Below are 19,479 nucleotides of genomic sequence, written 5' to 3'. Positions count from 1 at the left end.
TCTTACATTATGCTGTGAGCTGTGATCTGACTTGCTGCCATTTTCTTTTCTGGGCACATGGACTGTTCCATCTCACCTTATTTTCATTGCATAGACCACATAGTGACATGTCCTTGGCATGTGGGGGCCTTGTGTTGTCATTCCCTACCTCGTCCACGAGGTGGCTCTGACAGACTATGGATTTGGTAGCAATCCAAGAGTTTAGCCTCTTGCATTAGATATACTTTTATAAGACTGCTTTCTGTCGAAAGCTGGTCTCCAAAAACGTATCAAGTATTTTCAGACTTTTCATAATTATTTCTGGACTGGAGAAGCTATCATCCTCATTGGAAATACATATTTCAGGGGTGGCTGTGAATGGCACTTGGTATACACATAATTGGTTTAATGACTCCAAATTTAATTCATCACACTTTTCTTAAGTCAGCCATCTCCATCCACAGGATGTTAATGAAATTAGGAGCTACTGATATAGTAAGGAAACATCTGCCTCTAAGGCCTCATGATTCAGGGTGTAATTATATTTATCGCTTGTCTTTCTGGGAGGGTTTGATGGCAGGGTTTCTAAGTGCATCTTTGCTTTCCTTTACAGAACGCAATATTCATTATAACATGTCTTCTTTTAATGAGTCAGTTGGTCTAGGCTACTTGAAGACACATGCGATTGAATTTGTGAAGTATCCTTATGTATTAAGTGGAATAAGGTGGTTGGTGAACTTTGGGTTTGGCAAGAATCTCTAAAATAGAAAAATGGCTAATATATTATTGTGCTTGTAGAACTAATAAAATAATGTATGTGAAAGACCACAGCAGCTGGGAAAACCTGCCCAAATGTGGATTGTTTTTATAATCCACATGGTGAACTGTGGTTTTTCTCTTAAGCATCCTTTATACATGTGAAATTTGTTCTCTGTTGTCATATGTGTGGCATTGTTGATCTAGATCTTCATTGTTTTAGCTCTTTGTCACTGCCGGAATACTCTTTTTTCCATTTTCCTTAATATGTTACACAGTTATAACAAACGGCAAATGAGTCGCATTTACCCCAAGGGAGGCCGAGTCGATTCCAGTAATTACATGCCTCAGATTTTCTGGAACGCTGGCTGCCAGATGGTTTCGCTGAACTATCAAACCCCAGGTAGGAACTGATGTCCAGTGACCTCGAATTCCACAAGAATGCTTTGACAGGACATTGCCAACAGTTGCCATCAGTTGGCTGTGGGCATTTTTTTCATGGAAGCAGACATATGGCAACACAATGTGTTGTTGTATTTATAGAATGGTGAGAAATTAAAAATGCAAACTAGAGCAATAAAACAATGGTAGAAGATAATAGATTTTGATTTCAATTGAATATCCTTTTGGAAATGCCATGACTAATCTGCTGAACATTGTCCCTTTTTCCAAAATATGTCTATTTTTTCTTTTTTTTTTTGGATCAAACTTACCTTCTTGTCCAGAGACAGAATGAAGTGAGAAATATTTGAGCATTTTTGTACAGTAACTATGACTCATTTCTCCTAGGGAAATTACCCTTCCCACTGTTAACATTCAGCAGATCAGCAAAATAGTGGCATCTCACCATAAAAGTGCAGAATATTATAGAGTAGATTCTGCTGAAATGGTGTTTAAGGAGTTCTATACCCTTAGAGGTACTAATGTATAACTTGTTCCTCCAAAGTGTATTCTGAGGCAAGTTTCCAGTATATAATCTTTTTTTTTTTTTTTCCCTGCAAGGAGAGCAGTCAATTTTTGTGAATGCATAAACAAAATTTGTAAAGTTTTCAAAGTTTGCTTAAGGGCCTAGGATTGCAATTAAAAATAGAAAAATAATAGTCTCTAGTTACTCACCTAAAACAGGTGCGAAATATGCCACAAAACATATTCACTTTCTGTAGTTAATGCCACAGCATGGTCCTTAATACTGGTTAAAAAAACAAACAAACAAAAAACCACCTTTCTTGTTCTGTTCTTTGCTCTATGACGGTACCTCCCATGTTTCCCCATTTGGGGGGGGCATTTTCTTTTTCAAGTCCATCCACCATATTTTGTGAATCTCAATCCACATTGCGCCCTAAGATCTGTACTGATCGAAAGGTCCTATGACTTTCATCCCTTTGGCATGAATGTGACCTGACTGTGTTTCCCAACCCTTGGTGATGCTGCCTTAGTGATCAGGAGCTGAATTCAGATTTCTGCTCAGCATCCCTATCAGTGCTCACTCTGCTAAACTATGACCAGGTACCAGCACAACCCTGGAGTGTTTCTAACAGAGACAAAGTAAGATTCAAAGGCACTGCTGATTTTACTTACTTAAAAAGGGGTCAAGTTTCATTCTTTGTTGTCAGTGACTCCGTTATATGGATTAAATGATCCAAAGGCAGCTTATGATCTAGGTCAGCTTATGTTGTATTCTATAATGTTAGGTTTAATCACAGCACTTTGAGAAGAAAAAAAAAATTTATCAGCTGCCCATTTCTTTTGCTGATGAAGAGAAAGAAGATTGTGTTTGCCTGCAAGAGAAAAACTATAAGCCATGCCCTGCCATTAGACCCCACTAGAAGAATTCTCCTGAAGTCACCTTAAGTCAATTTTTACATGATACTTACCTAGTTTATTTTTTATTTTAATCGAGTTTTATATTCACATGACCCTACTGGGTATGTCCAGAGTACCCTTCCTCTGGAGTGGTAAGGCACATCTCCTCTAACTATATATCACATTGGACATCTGTACTCTCAACACTAATTCAACAGTCATATGACACATATATTGAATCCAAATTTTAAAGCATTGCCAACATGATCTCTATGAACACAGATTTTTTTTGTTTAGTTTAAACACAAGGTCATTTCAACATGGAAGAGAGAGTTGTATGCCTTAAACAGACCCAGAAGTACCTTGTGGTGTTAAAAAGAGACCTTTCAGCCAGGGGTCAGTATCTGATTTCCGTTGTTTGAAATCACCCCATCAAGATCTTCTTTGTCCGAGGAGACGAGATGCTAAATTATTTTTGTCTCTTAACAGATTTAGCGATGCAATTGAATCAGGGAAAATTTGAGTATAATGGATCGTGCGGGTAAGTAATGTGATTTAAACTGTAGTCACTGTGTTCCACACTCCATACTACAGCTGTAATGAAACCGTGTCATTTTTAATTAGGAGCTGCTGAATTTAAGCTGGGTTTGAGGGATGGAATAGAAACAAATGAAATCCCCAGGTAAATTACATCTGCAACATACATTCTTCACAGGACCCCTGTTTAAGCAGGTTAAAAAAAATTAACGACTAGTTAAGCAGTTTATTATACACACTCTAGAGTTTAGTGCTCTCACTTTAAATTCAATAGCGGAGGTTTTTATAGCTAAGACAGATAATGAATCTGCTCATTTGGACATCAGTGGTAGACAAAGACATTAAATATGTGTATTTTACGTACGACCTATAGAGGAATGAAGTTGATTTAATATATAATGAAGTCCTAGGTGTCATGTGGAATTTATTTCAGCTAGGAAGAAGGCTTTGTCCTCTCTTGATGGACATGTTTTGCATGTCTTGTAAATAACGGTTACCAAAAAATGACACTATAAATGTTGTTCCAGTTACTTAAATAGAGCTCCCTAAAATCTGAAAACCAAGTAGTGAAATAGGAAATGTTCATTTCATTGAAACACTGAAAGGTTAAATGAAAATATGAAGTTAACATTCTATATATATGAAAAAAAACTGTGTGGCCATTTTTTTTTCTCCATGCAAATGTCCCCAAGCAGCACTGCAGGTAAATAATCACAAACCACTGCCCAGAGACCTCTAGACTAATCCAATAGAGTACCATCTCATCCCACCATGCTACTGTCAGGATGTCCATGACCTCCCTGGTTGGATATTTAATTTCCATCACTAAAAACAGTCAAGATAAAATTTTCAGCAAGTATGGTTTCAAAATGCCCATTCCCACCTCCTCCTGCCCGCCAGTTCACCTACACCCACGGGTGACAACCCTGTTACCCAAATCAGGATATAGCAGCTTACAGGATATTTGCCTCTACTGTGTATTTTGAAAGAAATAAAAACTGTACACTTTAAACTAATACAGTGTTATATTTCAATTATATCTCAATAAAACAGGGGGGGAAAGAAAATTATGGGTCAGAAGAAAAGAGCTAAATACACATTTCAGAGTTTTTTTTTTTTTTTAAGCTACTTTGTTATTTAGCACAGAGCATTCAGAACCAGGAGATCGTGTAGGTAAATTGATGGGTGGACCCCCAGTGGAGGCTTAGGCAATGAGACCCCAGGGGCAGCTGTGGTGCAGGGGGTAAAAGCCCTCAGCTCCAGCCTGACCCGGGTTTGAGCCCTGGGTGTGCCACATGCTGTTGTTGCCCTCGGCAAGTGTGTTAGACCCTAAACCTCAATTTCCGGCTGATAAAATGAAGCCGGTAACACCTGCCACCCTGGGTTTGCTGTGACAGCTCAGTGGGTTTGAACTGAGTCTATTTGAAGTATTTCATGAACTGCAGATTTCTGTGAAAAAGTGAGGTTTCAAAAAAGCTTAAGCCCGTATGACCAATCACAGGCAGGAATCACACAAGATTAAATGAGCCGTCTGCTCACAACAGGCTTGTAAGGAGCCCAAGAGACAGCCCTCATGGTTCACAGCTGGTTGTGCTCACTCCCTGAACTTTCCTGTGGCTCATGGATGCCAAAGGAGCTTTTCCTTTCACCTCAGCCGTCTGATGACTTGTCCTGCCCTGACATGGGGAGGGGAGTTGTTTCCACGTAAAAAGGGTCTCAGTGTTACTGAGCCAAACTTGGGTCTGCTCACGCACATGCAGTAACGTCAGTCTACTGACACCACGTTGTGGTGAAGGAAAGTGCAGCGTTTATTGTAAGACCCTATACAGGGAGAACGGGTGGCTAGTGCTCTAAAACCCCTGAACTCCCTGAAGGGTTTCAGCAAAGCATTTTTAAAGGCCAGATGATGGGCAGGGGAAGGGTGTCACAGGGCACACACGATTGGGCTTGTGCACAGTTCTGATTGGTTGACGGTGAAGTAACAAGGCAGTGTCACAGGGGTTCACATTATCAATCCTTAGGCTCCAGTAGGTCTGGGGGCCACGTGCAAGTAATTAACTTCTTCCATTTGGTGGTGGTTTTAGCATCTGAAAAACTCAGGAAATATGCATCAGACACTGTTATCTAGGTACTTCAGAGAGGAGCTAAGGCAGAGGATGTAGCGGAGAAGTCTGTCCCAGGAAGGCCCCATAGGGTCCTGCTCTGTTACACCAACAGGAGTTCTATGCCTTCACTATGTTTCTTTTCAGGAGTTTCCGATTTGCCATAGTTCACATGCTCAATGTCTCACCTTCCACACCACTGAGTATTTTAAAATATGTTCATGAGCAAGGATGGTGCTACCTTAGCCTGAATTCTGTGCTCATGTGTTTGAGGTGATGTGACCAAAAGCTCAAGTCCCATCAGGGGGACTAAAATCTATGACTGTTCCTTGGGGAAGCCTGACTACAAGAGACGTTAACAGTGTTGTTCAGTCTCGTGTCCCCCTGCCTATTCCCTTTTCCCCACACCCAGCCTGGAGGAAGAGGTTGTCACCAACAGGGCAGAGAGAGGCAATCTTTCTCACGAGTGTGCTGTGCCCCTGAGGAGTCATAGCTGGTGGAGATGGGCCAGCCACTGAGCAAGGGCATCTGAGGCACCCAGTAGATTTCACTGCACTACCCTTGTCATTCTCCTGCCCACCTGCAGGGACTTTTAAAAAATCCTTGTGGATTGAGTTACTGGTAGCGAGGTGGATGGACCTAGAGTCTGTCATACAGAGTGAACTAAGTCATAAAGAGAAAAATAAGTACTGTATGCTAACACATATATATGGAATCTAAAAAAAAAAAAATGGTCATGAAGAACCTAGGGGCAAGATGGGAAGAATTATGGGAAGAATGCAGAGGTAGAGAATGGACTTGAGGACACGGGGAGGGGGAAGGGTAAGCTGGGGCGAAGTGAGAGAGTGGCGTGGACTTATATATATTACCAGATGTAAAATAGATAGCTAGTGGGAAGCAGCCGCATAGCACAGGGAGATCAGTTCGGTGCTTTGTGACCACCTAGAGGGGTGGGGTAGGGAGGGTGGTAGGGAGACGCAAGAGGGAAGAGATATGGGAACATATGTATATGTATAGCTGATTCACTTTGTTAAACAGCAGAAACTAACATACCATTGTAAAGCGATTATACTCCAATAAAGATGTTAAAAAAATAAAAATAAATAAAAAATAAAAAGTCCTTGTGGGCTGTGTCTGAGGGCTGTGTTTCTGTACAGAGACATTCTGTGCCTTTTAGGCCTGCAGTGGCACAAACCCCACCCCCATAAAGCCAGGGCTTCAGCTCCTGCTTCCCCACCGATGCCCATGGTCCCTGGACCTACACAGCCTCCAGGTCTGTGAGTGACAGTCTCTGCCTCCTTAGGCCCGAAATTGACACTCGTTCAAGACAAGCTGGCTAAGTGTACCCCCAAGCCAGGGATCCTGTCAGACTTCTGTAGCCAAATCCAGCCTCTGTATCCTGACACCAAATTAAATCTCGAGACGGAGTTTTGGGTGAAGTAGAAAAGAGTAGCTTTATTGCTTTGCCAGGCAAAGGGGGCCACATTAGGCTAATGCCCTCAAAATTGTGTGTCCTAACCCAGAAGGGGTAGTGAGGAGTTTTATAGAAATGGTTCAAAGAGGGTGTGATCAGCTCGTGGATATTCTTCTGATTGGTTGGTGGTGAGGTAATTGGGAGTCAGCATCATGAACCTCTTGGTTCCAACCGGTCTGGGGTCTGGTACTTGTGGGCAGCATACAGTTAACTTCTCCCACCTAGTGGGGGTTCAGTAACTGCAAACCAGCTCAAAGATATTGTTTTGTGTATCCCTTGTGAGAGGACCAGAACCTTGCCCCAAGGCTGCACTATTGTTTCTTGACTGTTCTTCCTTGGTCTCTGCATTTCCTCCCTTCCCTGATTAGCAACTGTTTGAACCTGCTCATTGGAACTCAGGGAAGGTGGTGGTGGCTGAATGAAGCCTATTTCCTACAAACAAAAAATGGGGGGACACAGACAGGCTTTTGTGTCCAGGAGCCCCAAAGGGTCCTGATCGGTATCAATTCTACACAGTCTCTTTTATTTTTTAAGTATATAAATGAACTGCCAACTTTGGAGAATCAGACTTGGATTTCTTGCCATTTCCTCCTGACATTTTTTATTTTGGATCATGCTTTCACAGATTAGTTTTCTTCTAAGCAGGTCTGAGAGCAGCAGGGAATGTGGAAGAATGTTTTTGGTACTGAAACATCATCAATATGACATTTCTCTGTTTTTGGTGAGAAGGGGCTCCTGACCCTTCAGAAATGACTGAGGGACACCACAGGGAGTCCTGAATCTCTACAGCACTGCCCTAGGAGATTCTGGACTGGACGTAGGACTACAGACCTTTATGGACCTCGAGTCCCACCTTTCGCAGAAGGCAGATTCCTTCATTTCACACAACTGGAATCCAAATGCTGCCTCCATGTGAAAGCTAGAGCCATGATCCATGACCTCGCCTCGCAGCAGATGTCTGATGCTTGGGCAGGCAAAGCTAGTAGTCTTCCCTTGGAGAAGTGTGTGTAGAATTGTATTCACTCATCTACTTCCCATCCTAAGTCTTGAGTTTTTGCTGTATCATCATATTTTCCAATGGTTAACAGTTGCCACAAAAAAAGGTCCAAATCAAAGCTCTATAAACATAGAAAACAATATCTTCTATGCAGAGACCTTGTATTGATATATTAATATTATGAGTTGCATTCTATTGGAGACAGGTGAATGTTCAATGTCATCTTTAATATTTGAACTATTCTATAAACTCTCTATATCCTTTATTTAAAAGTCAGTGTTGTCCTCGGGTTTTTTATTGATTATTTTATCCAAGTGGAATGTGAGCTTGTTTTTTAACACTTTTTTATTCAGACTTTGAAGATAGCAAAGAATGGCAACTTTGTCAAAACCAAAAAACATGACTTTAAACTTTCCTTTAAGGAAAAATATTATGCCTTGGGATTCCTTTTTTGGTTGTATTTTAAAAGATAGTAATAAATTTGACATCATCTAGAGTTGAAACTAGTGAAAGTTATACTTCTAAGGAATATGAAAGATTTGATCCCAAATTGTGATTCTTTTACTTCTAAAAGCAAACCTAGAGTTTTGGGGAAAGTGCCTTTATTTTCCTTTATATACTGATCACATTGGTGTGGAATTTTCTCATCTATGGTTATAGTCATTCTTAACAAAAAATATTTCTTTTAGAGAGATGAAGTTCTTTAACAGAAGTTTCAGGAAAGTTATGGAATCTAGCCAAGGTGTGATTCTGTGACCATACCCAGTGGGGATAAAGGGCAGACAGTGCTGGAGATCAATTTTAAAACATTTTAGTCATACAAAAAAGAAAACTCATACCCTTTAGCTGTCACCTTCCAACATCCCCTGCCCCCATCCCAGCATTAAGCAACCACTGATCTACAAACTGTCACTATATTTTTGCCTGTTCTGCACATTTCATGTAAATGGATTCATATAATATGTGACCTTTTATGACTGTCTTGTTTCACTTAGCATAATGGTTTCAAGGTTCACCTATGTTGTAGTGTGTATCAGTACTTTATTTATTTTATTGCTGAATAATTTTCCATTATATGGATATACCTCATATTGTATATCCATTCATCTTTTGATGGACATTTGGATTGTTTCTGTCTTTTGGTTATTACAAATAATGCCACTATGAACATTCATGTACAAGTTTCTGTATGGACAGATGTTTTCACTTCCCTTGGGTGTTTACCTAAGAGTAGAATCGCTGGGTCATATGGTAACTCTATGTTTAACTATTTGAGAAACTACAGACTGTTTTCCAAAGTGGCTGCATCATTTTACATTCCCACCAGCAATGTCGTATGAAGGCTCCAATTTCTCCATCTCCTCGTCCGTAGTTACTATTACCTGACTTTTTATTTTATTGTAGCCAACCTAGTGCATGTGCAGTGTTATCTTATTATGGTACTGGTTTGCGTTTCTCTGATGACTCATGATATTAAGCATCTTTTCAAGTGCTTGCCAGCCATTTGCATATCTTATTTGGAGAACTGTTTATTCAAATCATTTGCCCATTTTTTTAACTGGGTTATTTGTTCTTCACATATTTTAGATACAAGCCTCTTATCAGGTAAATGATTTGCAACTATTTTTCTCATTCTATGACTAGTCTTTTCACTTTCTTGGGAGTGTTCTTTGAAGTGTAAAAGTCTTTATGATGAAGTGAAGTTTATGTATTGATATTTTTGCTCGTTGCTTGTGCTTTTGGTGTTATGTCTAAGAATCCATTGTCAAATTCCAAGTCACAAAGATTTATCCCTAAGTCTTCTTCTAAGATTTTTATAGTTATAGCTTTTACTTTTAGGTCTTTGATCCATTTTGAGTTAATTTTTGTTTATGATGTGAAAGAAGGGACTAATTTTTTTCTTTTGCATGTGGCTATCCAGTTGTCCTAGCACCACTTGTTTAAAGACTGTTCTTTCCCTCACTGACTAGTCTTGGCATCCTTGTTAAAAATCAGTTGAGCATAGATATGAATTTATTTTTGGACTCCCAATTCTATCTCATTGATTTATATATCTGTCTTTTTGCCAGTACCAAGATGCTTAGGTTATTGTTGATTTGTAGAAAGTTTTGAAATTGAGAAGTATGAGACCTCCTACTTTGTTCTTCTTTATCAAGAATGTTTGGGGAATTCTTGGTCCTTGAGTTTACAATAGAATTTTAGGATCAACTTGTCATTTTCTATAAAGAAGCCAGCTGGGATTTTGGCATGGATTGTATTGAATCTGCATATCAATTTGGAGACTAGCACCATCTTAACAATATTAAGCCTTCGGATCCATGAACACAAGATATCTTTCCATTTATTTAGTTCTTTTAAATTTTTCTTCAACAATTTTTTGTGGTTTTCCAAGTATATGTACTTATTTTGTTAAATGTATTCCTAAGTATTTTATTCTTTTAGTTTCTGTTATAAATGGAATTGTTTACTTAATTTCATTTTTGGATAGTTCATTGCTTGGTGCATAAAAATAAAATTGATTTTTATATATTGATTTTGTACCCTGTAAGCTTGCTGAACTCGTTTATTAGTTCAAATAGCTTTTTAGTGGATTCTTTAGGATTTTCTATATATAAGATCATATCATCTGAGAATAGAAATAGTATTAAATACTTCTTTCCAGTCTGGATGCCTTTCTATTTCATTTTCTTACCTAATTATCCTGGCTAGAATTGGAGAAATAATAACATCTTTATCTTCACCTACCTCTAACTGAAACTTTACATTCCCTTCGGTTATGAAAATAGACAACAATCTGCAGTAATGTTAGTGGTACCTCTGACTCTGACACCGATATAAATCACAGATATCTCATTACTTTTTTTTTAAATTTATTTATTTTTGCTGTGTTGTGTCTTCGTTTCTGTGTGAGGGCTTTCTCTAGTTGTGGCAAGCGGGGGCCACTCTTCATCGCGGTGTGCGGGCCTCTCACTATCGCGGCCTCTCTTGTTGCGGAGCACAGGCTCCAGACGCGCAGGCTCAGTAGTTGTGGCTCACGGGCCTAGTTGCTTCGTGGCATGTGGGATCCTCCCAGACCAGGGCTCGAACCCGTGTCCCCTGCATTAGCAGGCAGATTCTCAACCACTGCGCCACCAGGGAAGCCCCATCTCATTACTTTTGTTAGAAATCTCTCAAAATAGTCTTATGATTATCGGCACTTTGAAACTATGTAGTTATCAAACTTCTCATTATATCCCATAATTTAATACATTAATTAAAACAATAAATAATATCACATATTTCCCATATTTTGACAACTATAGCTCATTTAGTTGGTTTTTCATTATATTTTGTGCATGTAAGAGCATAAACAAGTTCCAGAGAAGATGGTAGTGTCAGGAAATCATAGATGTCCCAGAGCCTGGAATCTAGAGAACATTTGCTCTTCCCTGCTCCTCATTAAGATTATCCAGAGGGCAGGGATATTCTCTTCAGTTCTTGAGATCCTCTACCTAAAAGCCTAGCTCCTAAGTTAGAAATGGGGATAAATATGTATTCAGTATCTTGAATAGTGGTTTTCTTAGTCTTTATAAAAGTAACTAACAAAATAAAATCCTTCTGCACTTTTGTCCCATCAGGTACCTTCTCAAACCAGATTTCATGAGACGGCCCGATCGAACATTTGATCCCTTCTCTGAAACGCCTGTTGATGGGGTTATTGCAGCCACTTGCTCAGTGCAGGTAAGGTGCTTGTTTTTCACAGAATAGTATAAATGTATATGCAGGTGGTCTTGGAAAAGTCTTAAGAAATTACAACTAAAATATTTAATGTTGGGACTTCCCTGGTGGTCCAGTGGTTAAGACTCCATGCTCCCAATGCCTGGAACTAGATCCCACATGCTACAACTAAGAACCCACGTGCCCACTAAGACCCGGTGCAGCCAAATTAAAAAAAAAATATTAATGTCAATTTGCAAGATCCATGTGTGGCTCTCAACTTTGATTTTAAATTCTTTCTTTTTTTCTTAAGAAACATGTTTTTCTACTAGTGACGTTATTAGCTGCTTTTAATGAAAAACACCAGATCAAAACGTATCTAGTAGAGGCTGTGGAGCAACGGGAAGTCTTGGCCATTGATGGTGGGAATGCAAAATAATAAAACCACTTTGGAAAACAGTTTGGCAGTTTCTTACAAAACTCAACATACTCTTACTATATGATCCAGCAAGTTGTATTCCTTGTTATTTACCCAAATGAATTGAAAACTTATGTCCACACAAAAACTTAACAGGGATGTTTTTAGTAGCTTTATTCATAATTGACAGAATTTTGAAAGTAACCAAGGTGCCATTTATTGGGTGAATGTATAAATAATCAGTGGCACATCCAGACAGTGGAATATTATTTAGTTCTAAAAAGAAATGAGCTATTGAGTCATGAAAAGACATGGATTAAATTTAAATGTACCTTACTAAGTGAAAGAAGCCAGTCTGAAAAAGTAACACACTGTATGATTCCGACTATATAACATTCCGAATAAAGACAAAACTATGGAGATGGTAAAAAAGATCAGGAGTTGGGGGGAGGGATTAGCAGGCAGAGCACAAGGGATTTTAAGGCAGTGAAACTATTCTGTATGATACTACAATGGTAGATACGTGTCATTATACATTTTTCCAAATCCATAGAATGTACAAAACCAAGAGTAAACCCTAAATGTAAACTATGGACTTTGGGTGATAATGAAGTGTCAATGTAGGTTCACTGATTGTAACGAGTATACTACTGTGGTGCGAGATACACATAGTGGGGGAAGTGGTGTTTATGGGGACAGGGGTATATGAGAACTCTGTACTTTCTTCTCAACTTTGCTGTAAAGCATAAATGGCTATAAAAATAAAGCTTATTAATGAAAAGATATGTACTATATGATTCCACTTATACTAAATTCTAGAAAAAGCAAACTAATGTTTAGTAACAGAAAGTAAATCAGTTGTTTCCTCTAGACAGAGATGGAAGAAGGGATGGATTACAAAAGGGCACAAAGAACTTTGGGAGTTGTTGGAAATATTTATTGTCTTAATTGTGGTGATAGTTTTACAGGTGTGCTCATGTGGAAAAACTGATCTCATTGTACACTTTAAACATATACAGTTTATTTTATGTCAGTTATACCTCGAAAAACTGTTTCACAATTATTAGCTATTAGATAATGTGAAAAAACCTAATAAGTGGCTGTAGTCATTTGTAAAATAAATGAAAAATAGTCTCTCCATAACTTTAAAATAGATAAAATTTAATACTGGTCTTTACAAAAAATAACACTGTCCTGTATGAAGATTGTCAACATCAGTTTAGCACTGCTTTTCTTTCTGTGTGTCTCAAGACTTTTGAAAGAATTCAGTAAAAGTGTGGCGTGACAGAATTTCAGAGCTATGAAGTGACCTTAGGGCATATTTGAATCCATTGCTTCATTTCATAGGTATGGGCACTTAGGTGAAGATGCTGTGGACAGTATTTTTTTGTAATAGATGATTCATGTATAGTTCCCTCTTTCTTTTTGTAGGCAGTTCTCGGAGGCAGAACCTCTGCCTAGAATAGTTTTTTGCATGTAGTGCTTGCTCAACCATGTTTTAGTTTAACAAGGAATGAATACATTATTTCCATAGATAATTAAAATTTCTAAAGATGAACGGAGAATCTCTTCCTTCCAGATTATTCTTTGCTACTGATGATTACACTGACTTTACTTCTCTCTCATCCTATTTCTATAGGTCATATCAGGTCAGTTCTTATCAGATAAAAAAATTGGCACATATGTAGAAGTGGATATGTATGGGTTGCCCACCGACACTATCCGGAAGGAATTCCGAACACGCATGGTGATGAACAATGGACTCAATCCAGTTTACAATGAAGAATCATTTGTATTTCGGAAGGTAGGGTATTTTCAATGTGTCAGACTCACTCTGTTAAGTTGGGAACCACATTTTAATGTAGAGACACTACATGATATAGGGACAGTTATTCAACCCTAAATGTGTTCTTCTAATGCATGAGTTCTGCAGCCATCATATGATTATTGTTTCAGTTTGTCCCTGTCCCCCTCTTGGCTCTCCTTCCTCCTTGGTGGAGCCCACCTGCCACATGGCAGTGCCCAAGCCCCAGGTTAGCAGTCTACTCAGAGGGAGCCCTACAGGTGGACAGCACCACATGTGGGAGAGCTCTTCCTTGCCCTTGTGGCAGCTGGTGACTTGCACTGTTCCTTTAGCCAAGAGTATGGGTAGGATGTTGCACCTAGACTGAGATCAATAAATGTCCTTAAATGGGTCAGTTGGTATTGTCCTGTGCCTCCAGAAAGTGTGGTCCCCATTGCTACCCACAGGTCCTGTGGGTCATGTGCTGTTTTTGTCTTTTTGTTTTTTATCTCCTTATTATACCTTGATGCTAAGACCAATCAGTCATTCTCTGTAATGATGCAGTTTTTAATCTTATAACCATTTTTTAAAATTTGTTTTATTTATTTATTTTTGGCTGTGTTGGGTCTTCGTTGCTACGTGCAGGCTTTCTCTATTTGCGGCGAGTGGGGGTACGGTGTGCAGGCTTCTCATTGTGGTGGCTTCTCTTGTTGTGGAGCACGGGCTCTAGGCACACGGGCTTCAGTAGTTGTGGCTCACAGGCTCTAGAACACAGGCTCGGTAGTTGTGGCACATGGGCTTAGTTGTTCTGCGGCATGTGGGATCTTCCTGGACCGGGTCTCGAACCCATGTCCCCTGCATTGGCAGGTGGATTATTAACCACTGAACCACTGGGGAGGCCCTTAATCTTGTAACCATTTTTTTTCCAGTTGTTTCTCTTTCATCAATGGAAAATGTATTGAAAAATCCATGCATTGGCAGTACTATCTCAAAAATGCCTGTTTCTTTCTCACTTGTTCTGTTATCCAACCAAAATGCTTTCTTGCTTCTTCTTCAGGCACAGGTTTTCCAAGTGTTGCATGACATACGTATGTCATGCAACACAGATAATCAGCTTTTTATCTTAACAAAAATAGGGATTATCAACCTCAGAATTGGCTAACCTGTTTACAGAAAGCATATTACAGAAGATCAATATAGTTCAATAAATCAAGCCATTTTGACATGTAGGCACTCCCTGTTATGTGAATACCATTATCCATGCAACACCCTCCCCCCATTTTCACCTTCTCTTCTATGATCAGAGTGCAGTGTGAATTGCATACACAGCTGTGATGTGTCTTTTTTTCTTCCCATGTTTTTCAATTTGTTATAGATGGATCTGTTGTCAGTATGGTCAGTGTTTTGGAGCATAATGAATAATCCCTACACACATTTCTAGAAATTCAGAAAGTTGGCTTCAGGCATTGTTTTTGATGCATAGGGAAATATCAAACTTGGTTTTTCATGCAGTATTACTAGCCCCAGAAACAAGATGCCAATTTTGCGTCCTTCCCTGTTCTTCAGAAGTTACAATACATTGCCTTTCATTGATACCAAGTGCTTTAACTTTATTTTCCTTCTTGCTGGTATTGTTTTTGTTCATTGCACTAATCTCACAAGGTAAGCCCCCCATCACCACGTGAGGAACAACATAGTGACTGAAGGTTGGATGCATTTAATCTTGGTTTCTCCTGTTCATCTTCATGAAGTTGGAATTAAATTATAACCTCTAGTCATAAATAAGCAGCCAGTTCATTGTCTAGCTTTAGTCATAGTGCTCAAATCAGGCGAGATATCTTAGTGGCTCATAGCCAATAAATAGACATTCTTGATTAAAAAACATAGGATTTTTTTTGTCATGTTGCTCTTTAATATCTGAATAGGGCTTCTGCTATCTGAGCTCAGATGTTTTGGCCATGTATTAGGTTTGGGGATGGCAAGAGTAGATGTCTTGTGTATATGTTAATGTTGTTTTTGTTCTGTTGGTGGTGGTTTTTTGTTTTGTTTTGTTTTGTTTGTTGTGCTGCACAGCTTGCGGGATCTTAGTTCCCTGACCAGGGATCGAACCTGAGCCCTTGGCAGTGAGAGCACAGAGTGCAAACCACTGGACTGCCAGGGAATTCCCTATGTTAATGCTTCTAGCTGCCCCATCTTACTCTATTTAATATCCCAAAATGTGTTAAAAACTGAGGTGTGCAAGGAAAAGGGGAAAACTAAATTTATATATAGATTGTCTTTTGTACATGAGGTGTTTCTTCAAAGATACTTTCCATATTCTTAAAAACAGAGTTTGATGTCATAAGCAGCCCAGGTAGTAGACAGATCACAGGATTAGAAATCAGGAGCCCCAGTATCCAGGCCCAGCTGTCACTGACCATCTCTGACATAAAGGAAAGTCACTTTATTTCTCAGGGTCTCCTTTTGCTTATCCATTACATGGGTGGGATGGGGAAAGATGCCAAGGGTTGGAGTAGTCATCTTTCACATCCATTCATTCCATCTAAAATTTTCAGGAAATGATTTCCAGGAAATGAATTCCAACCTGTTCCAATTGTCTTTCTCAATGGCTTGGGCATTGTAGCTTATACAGTATGCTTTAAGAATGCAAATTGACCATTGGCTTATTTTCACCATAAAGAAGCCTTTCAGAACAGTATGAATATACTCCAGATTCCTAGAGTTGTAATTCTTGGGAGCTGCGTTCCAAAAAGCAACGAAAAGTACCATTTCTTGTTTGCAGGTGATCCTCCCTGACCTGGCAGTCTTGAGAATTGCAGTGTATGATGACAACAACAAGCTGATTGGCCAGAGGATTCTGCCACTGGATGGCCTCCAAGCAGGCTATCGACACATTTCTCTTCGAAATGAGGGAAATAAACCTTTATCACTGCCAACAATTTTCTGCAATATTGTTCTTAAAACATATGTGCCTGATGGATTTGGAGGTTAGTTAAACTTTTAGAATTTATTTATTTATTTTTGTGTGTGTATATATTTCCCCCTAAATTGCACGATTATAAGCTATTTCAACAATTGTTTAAAAAAAGTATTTTGCTGACAATGCTGCCAACCCCTATAGTACTGAAGAAATCAGGGAGAATTAGTAACCTCAGGTCTTCTAGTAAGAAATGAAAGGGCAAGTCTAGATTATCTTTAAGGTTCTTTCTTATTTTAAAATACTGTAATTTTATGTTGTTTTTCAACTTTCACAAATACATTTGTGAAAAATACATTTACACCATCACTTAAAGTGAGGAAAGACATGAATGATGTAAAACCTTAGATATCTTGTCAATTGGTTTCACTAAAAAGATTAAAATTGAACTCAACTATCAACATGCCTGGATTTTTTTTTCCCAAATCACAGGAGAGTTCATCCTCACACAAAATCCAGTCATCAGTCCATAAAAGACCACCTTTGGTTATACTAAGGAAATCAATGGGAAGAATCAAAAGTTGGACCAAGTCATAGGATTTTGCTTAAATCCAAACATATTAATTTTTTATAACCCCCAACTGTGCCAAGAACATTAAAAGAAAACAAAGATCCTCTATATTTTCAGAGTCTGTTGAACCAGGAAACAGTACACAAAGTACATCAAATTAACAAGGGTTCAAGTCCTGACTCTCCACTGCTAGCTGAGTGACCATGAGACAGTGACATCACCTTTCAAACCCTTCATTTCCTGGCCTGTAGAGTAAAGGTACCACTACTGTCTCCCTCATAACATCCTTATGAAGTGTGTGCTCATCATTACAGTATATAACATAACAAGGCATATATGCACACACATGTATCTGGCTCTAGATGAAGATCTAGTTTCTGTGCTATACTGGAACACATCACAGTCTTGTTTGGGGAACTTTAGGTTATTTTGTTGTGTGTTTTTAACAACGCAGACTTCTCTGGAGGGCAGATTTTCTGCAACTAATGCTCAACGTTAACAACTTGAGTGCAGGTTCAAAAAGTAAGGTCAGCCACGAGGATTTTTCAGTTGAGAAATCAAGAGTAAAGATTCCTTTCCCCTTCCCTTTGTTTTTCGTGGAAAAGGAAGTCTGTTAGAAACTGCAACACAGAGTAACAGATATGAGCACATGGAAGAGTCTGGGACTGGGTGATGTGGGGCTGGGTAAACGGGTCAGAAAAGAGCCAGGAAGATCTGCGTGGGTGTTGAGAAGCATGTGATGGCCACGGGACATCAGCAGATGGATTAAATCAGGTTCCACATACTTGCACTTAGGAAGCAGGCAGTGCATAATACCTAATACATTTTAAAAATAGTTGTATAAACAAATATGTTGGAAGACTTAAAGGTTTTGCCTTTACATGTGTTCCTTTTCAAACGAAACTCTAATTTATTCCAGGGAAATGGGCTGTTTAAATAGAAAAGGATCTTCATGACTTTTTTCTTTTTTCCCTTAGATTCCATATATATGTGTTAGCATATGGTATTTGTTTTTCTCTTTCTGACTTACTTCACTCTGTATGACAGACTCTAGATCCATCCACCTCACTACAAATACTCAATTTTGTTTCTTTTTATGGCTGAGTAATATTCCATTGTATATATGTGACATATCTTCTTTATCCATTCATCTGATGATGGACACTTAGGTTGCTTCCATGTCCTGGTTATTGAAAATAGAGCTGCAATGAACATTTTGGTGCATGACTCTTTTTGAATTATGGTTTTCTCTGGGTATATGCCCAGTAGTGGGATTGCTGGGTCATATGGTAGTTCTATTTGTAGTTTTTTAAGGAACCTCCATACTGTTATCCATAGTGGCTGTATCAATTTACATTCCCACCAACAATGCAAGAGTGTTCCCTTTTCTCCACACCCTTTCCAGCATTTATTGTTTGTAAATTTTTTGATGATGGCCATTCTGACTGGTGTGAGATGATATCTCATTGTAGTTTTGATTTGCATTTCTCTAATGATTAATGATGTTGAGCATTCTTTCATGTGTTTGTTGGCAATCTGTATATCTTCTTTGGAGAAATGTCTATTTAGGCCTTATGCCCATTTTTGGATAGGGTTATTTGTTTTTTTGTTATTAAGCTGCATGAGCTGCTTGTAAATCTTGGAGATTAATCCTTTGTCAGTTGGTTCATTGGCAAATATTTTCTCCCATTCTGAGGGTTGTCTTTTGGTCTTGTTTATGGTTGCCTTTGCTGTGCAAAAGCTTTTAAGTTTCATTAAGTCCCATTTGTTTATCTTTGTTTTTATTTCCATTTCTCTAGGAGGTGGGTATAAAAGGATCTTGCTGTGATTTATGTCATAGAGTGTTATGAAGAACCTAGGGGTAAGAGAGGAATAAAGACACAGACCTACTAGAGAATGGACTTGAGGATATGGGGAGGGGGAAGGGTAAGCTGTGACAAAGTGAGAGAGTGGAATGGACATATATACACTACCAAACGTAAAATAGATAGCTAGTGGGAAGCGACCGCATAGAACAGGGAGATCAGCTTGGTGGTTTGTGACCACCTAGAGCGGTGGGATAGGGAGGATGGGAGGGAGGGAGATGTAAGAGGGAAGAGATATGGGGACATATGTATATGTATAACTGATTCACTTTGTTATTAAGCAGAAACTAACACACCATTGTAAAGCAATTATGCTCCAATAATGATGTTTAAAAAAAGAGAGCAATGAATAGAAAAGGAAATGGTATAGTTTGTTGAGCTCCTACTTTATGCCAAACACATTACATAGAGTCCAGAAATGTGAAATTGTTCAGAATGGATGTGAATATATGTAGATGTATGCTGAAGAAATATCTGTATTTATCATGTGGCTTATTACTAGTGTCAATATTTATGTAAGTATTGATTCAAATCTTCAAAAATCATCTTGCAAGTGTTCTTTCCTAACAATGTCATTGGAG

The 19,479-nt window shown here is 38.8% G+C and overlaps 1 protein-coding gene across 1 annotated transcript in view; it reads left to right on the top strand.

The window, feature by feature from the left end:
* The window catches only part of PLCB4 (phospholipase C beta 4), a gene marked incomplete at its 3' end in the record, with an annotated part of 168,279 nt that overhangs the window by 101,311 nt on the left and 47,489 nt on the right, over positions 1-19,479 (top strand). Inside the window, exons 21-26 of the mRNA XM_079718827.1 lie at positions 593-677; positions 1,014-1,138; positions 3,028-3,079; positions 11,266-11,368; positions 13,402-13,566; positions 16,328-16,532. Of these exons, the coding sequence (XP_079574953.1) occupies positions 593-677; positions 1,014-1,138; positions 3,028-3,079; positions 11,266-11,368; positions 13,402-13,566; positions 16,328-16,532 (735 nt within the window). The remainder of the gene's footprint in view (positions 1-592; positions 678-1,013; positions 1,139-3,027; positions 3,080-11,265; positions 11,369-13,401; positions 13,567-16,327; positions 16,533-19,479) is intronic.

The sequence above is a fragment of the Hyperoodon ampullatus genome (assembly GCF_949752795.1).
Source record: "Hyperoodon ampullatus genome assembly, chromosome: 14".
NCBI lineage: Eukaryota > Metazoa > Chordata > Mammalia > Artiodactyla > Ziphiidae > Hyperoodon > Hyperoodon ampullatus.
Note: the sequence above shows the minus strand (reverse complement) of the source record. Positions and strands in the feature narration are given on the sequence as shown.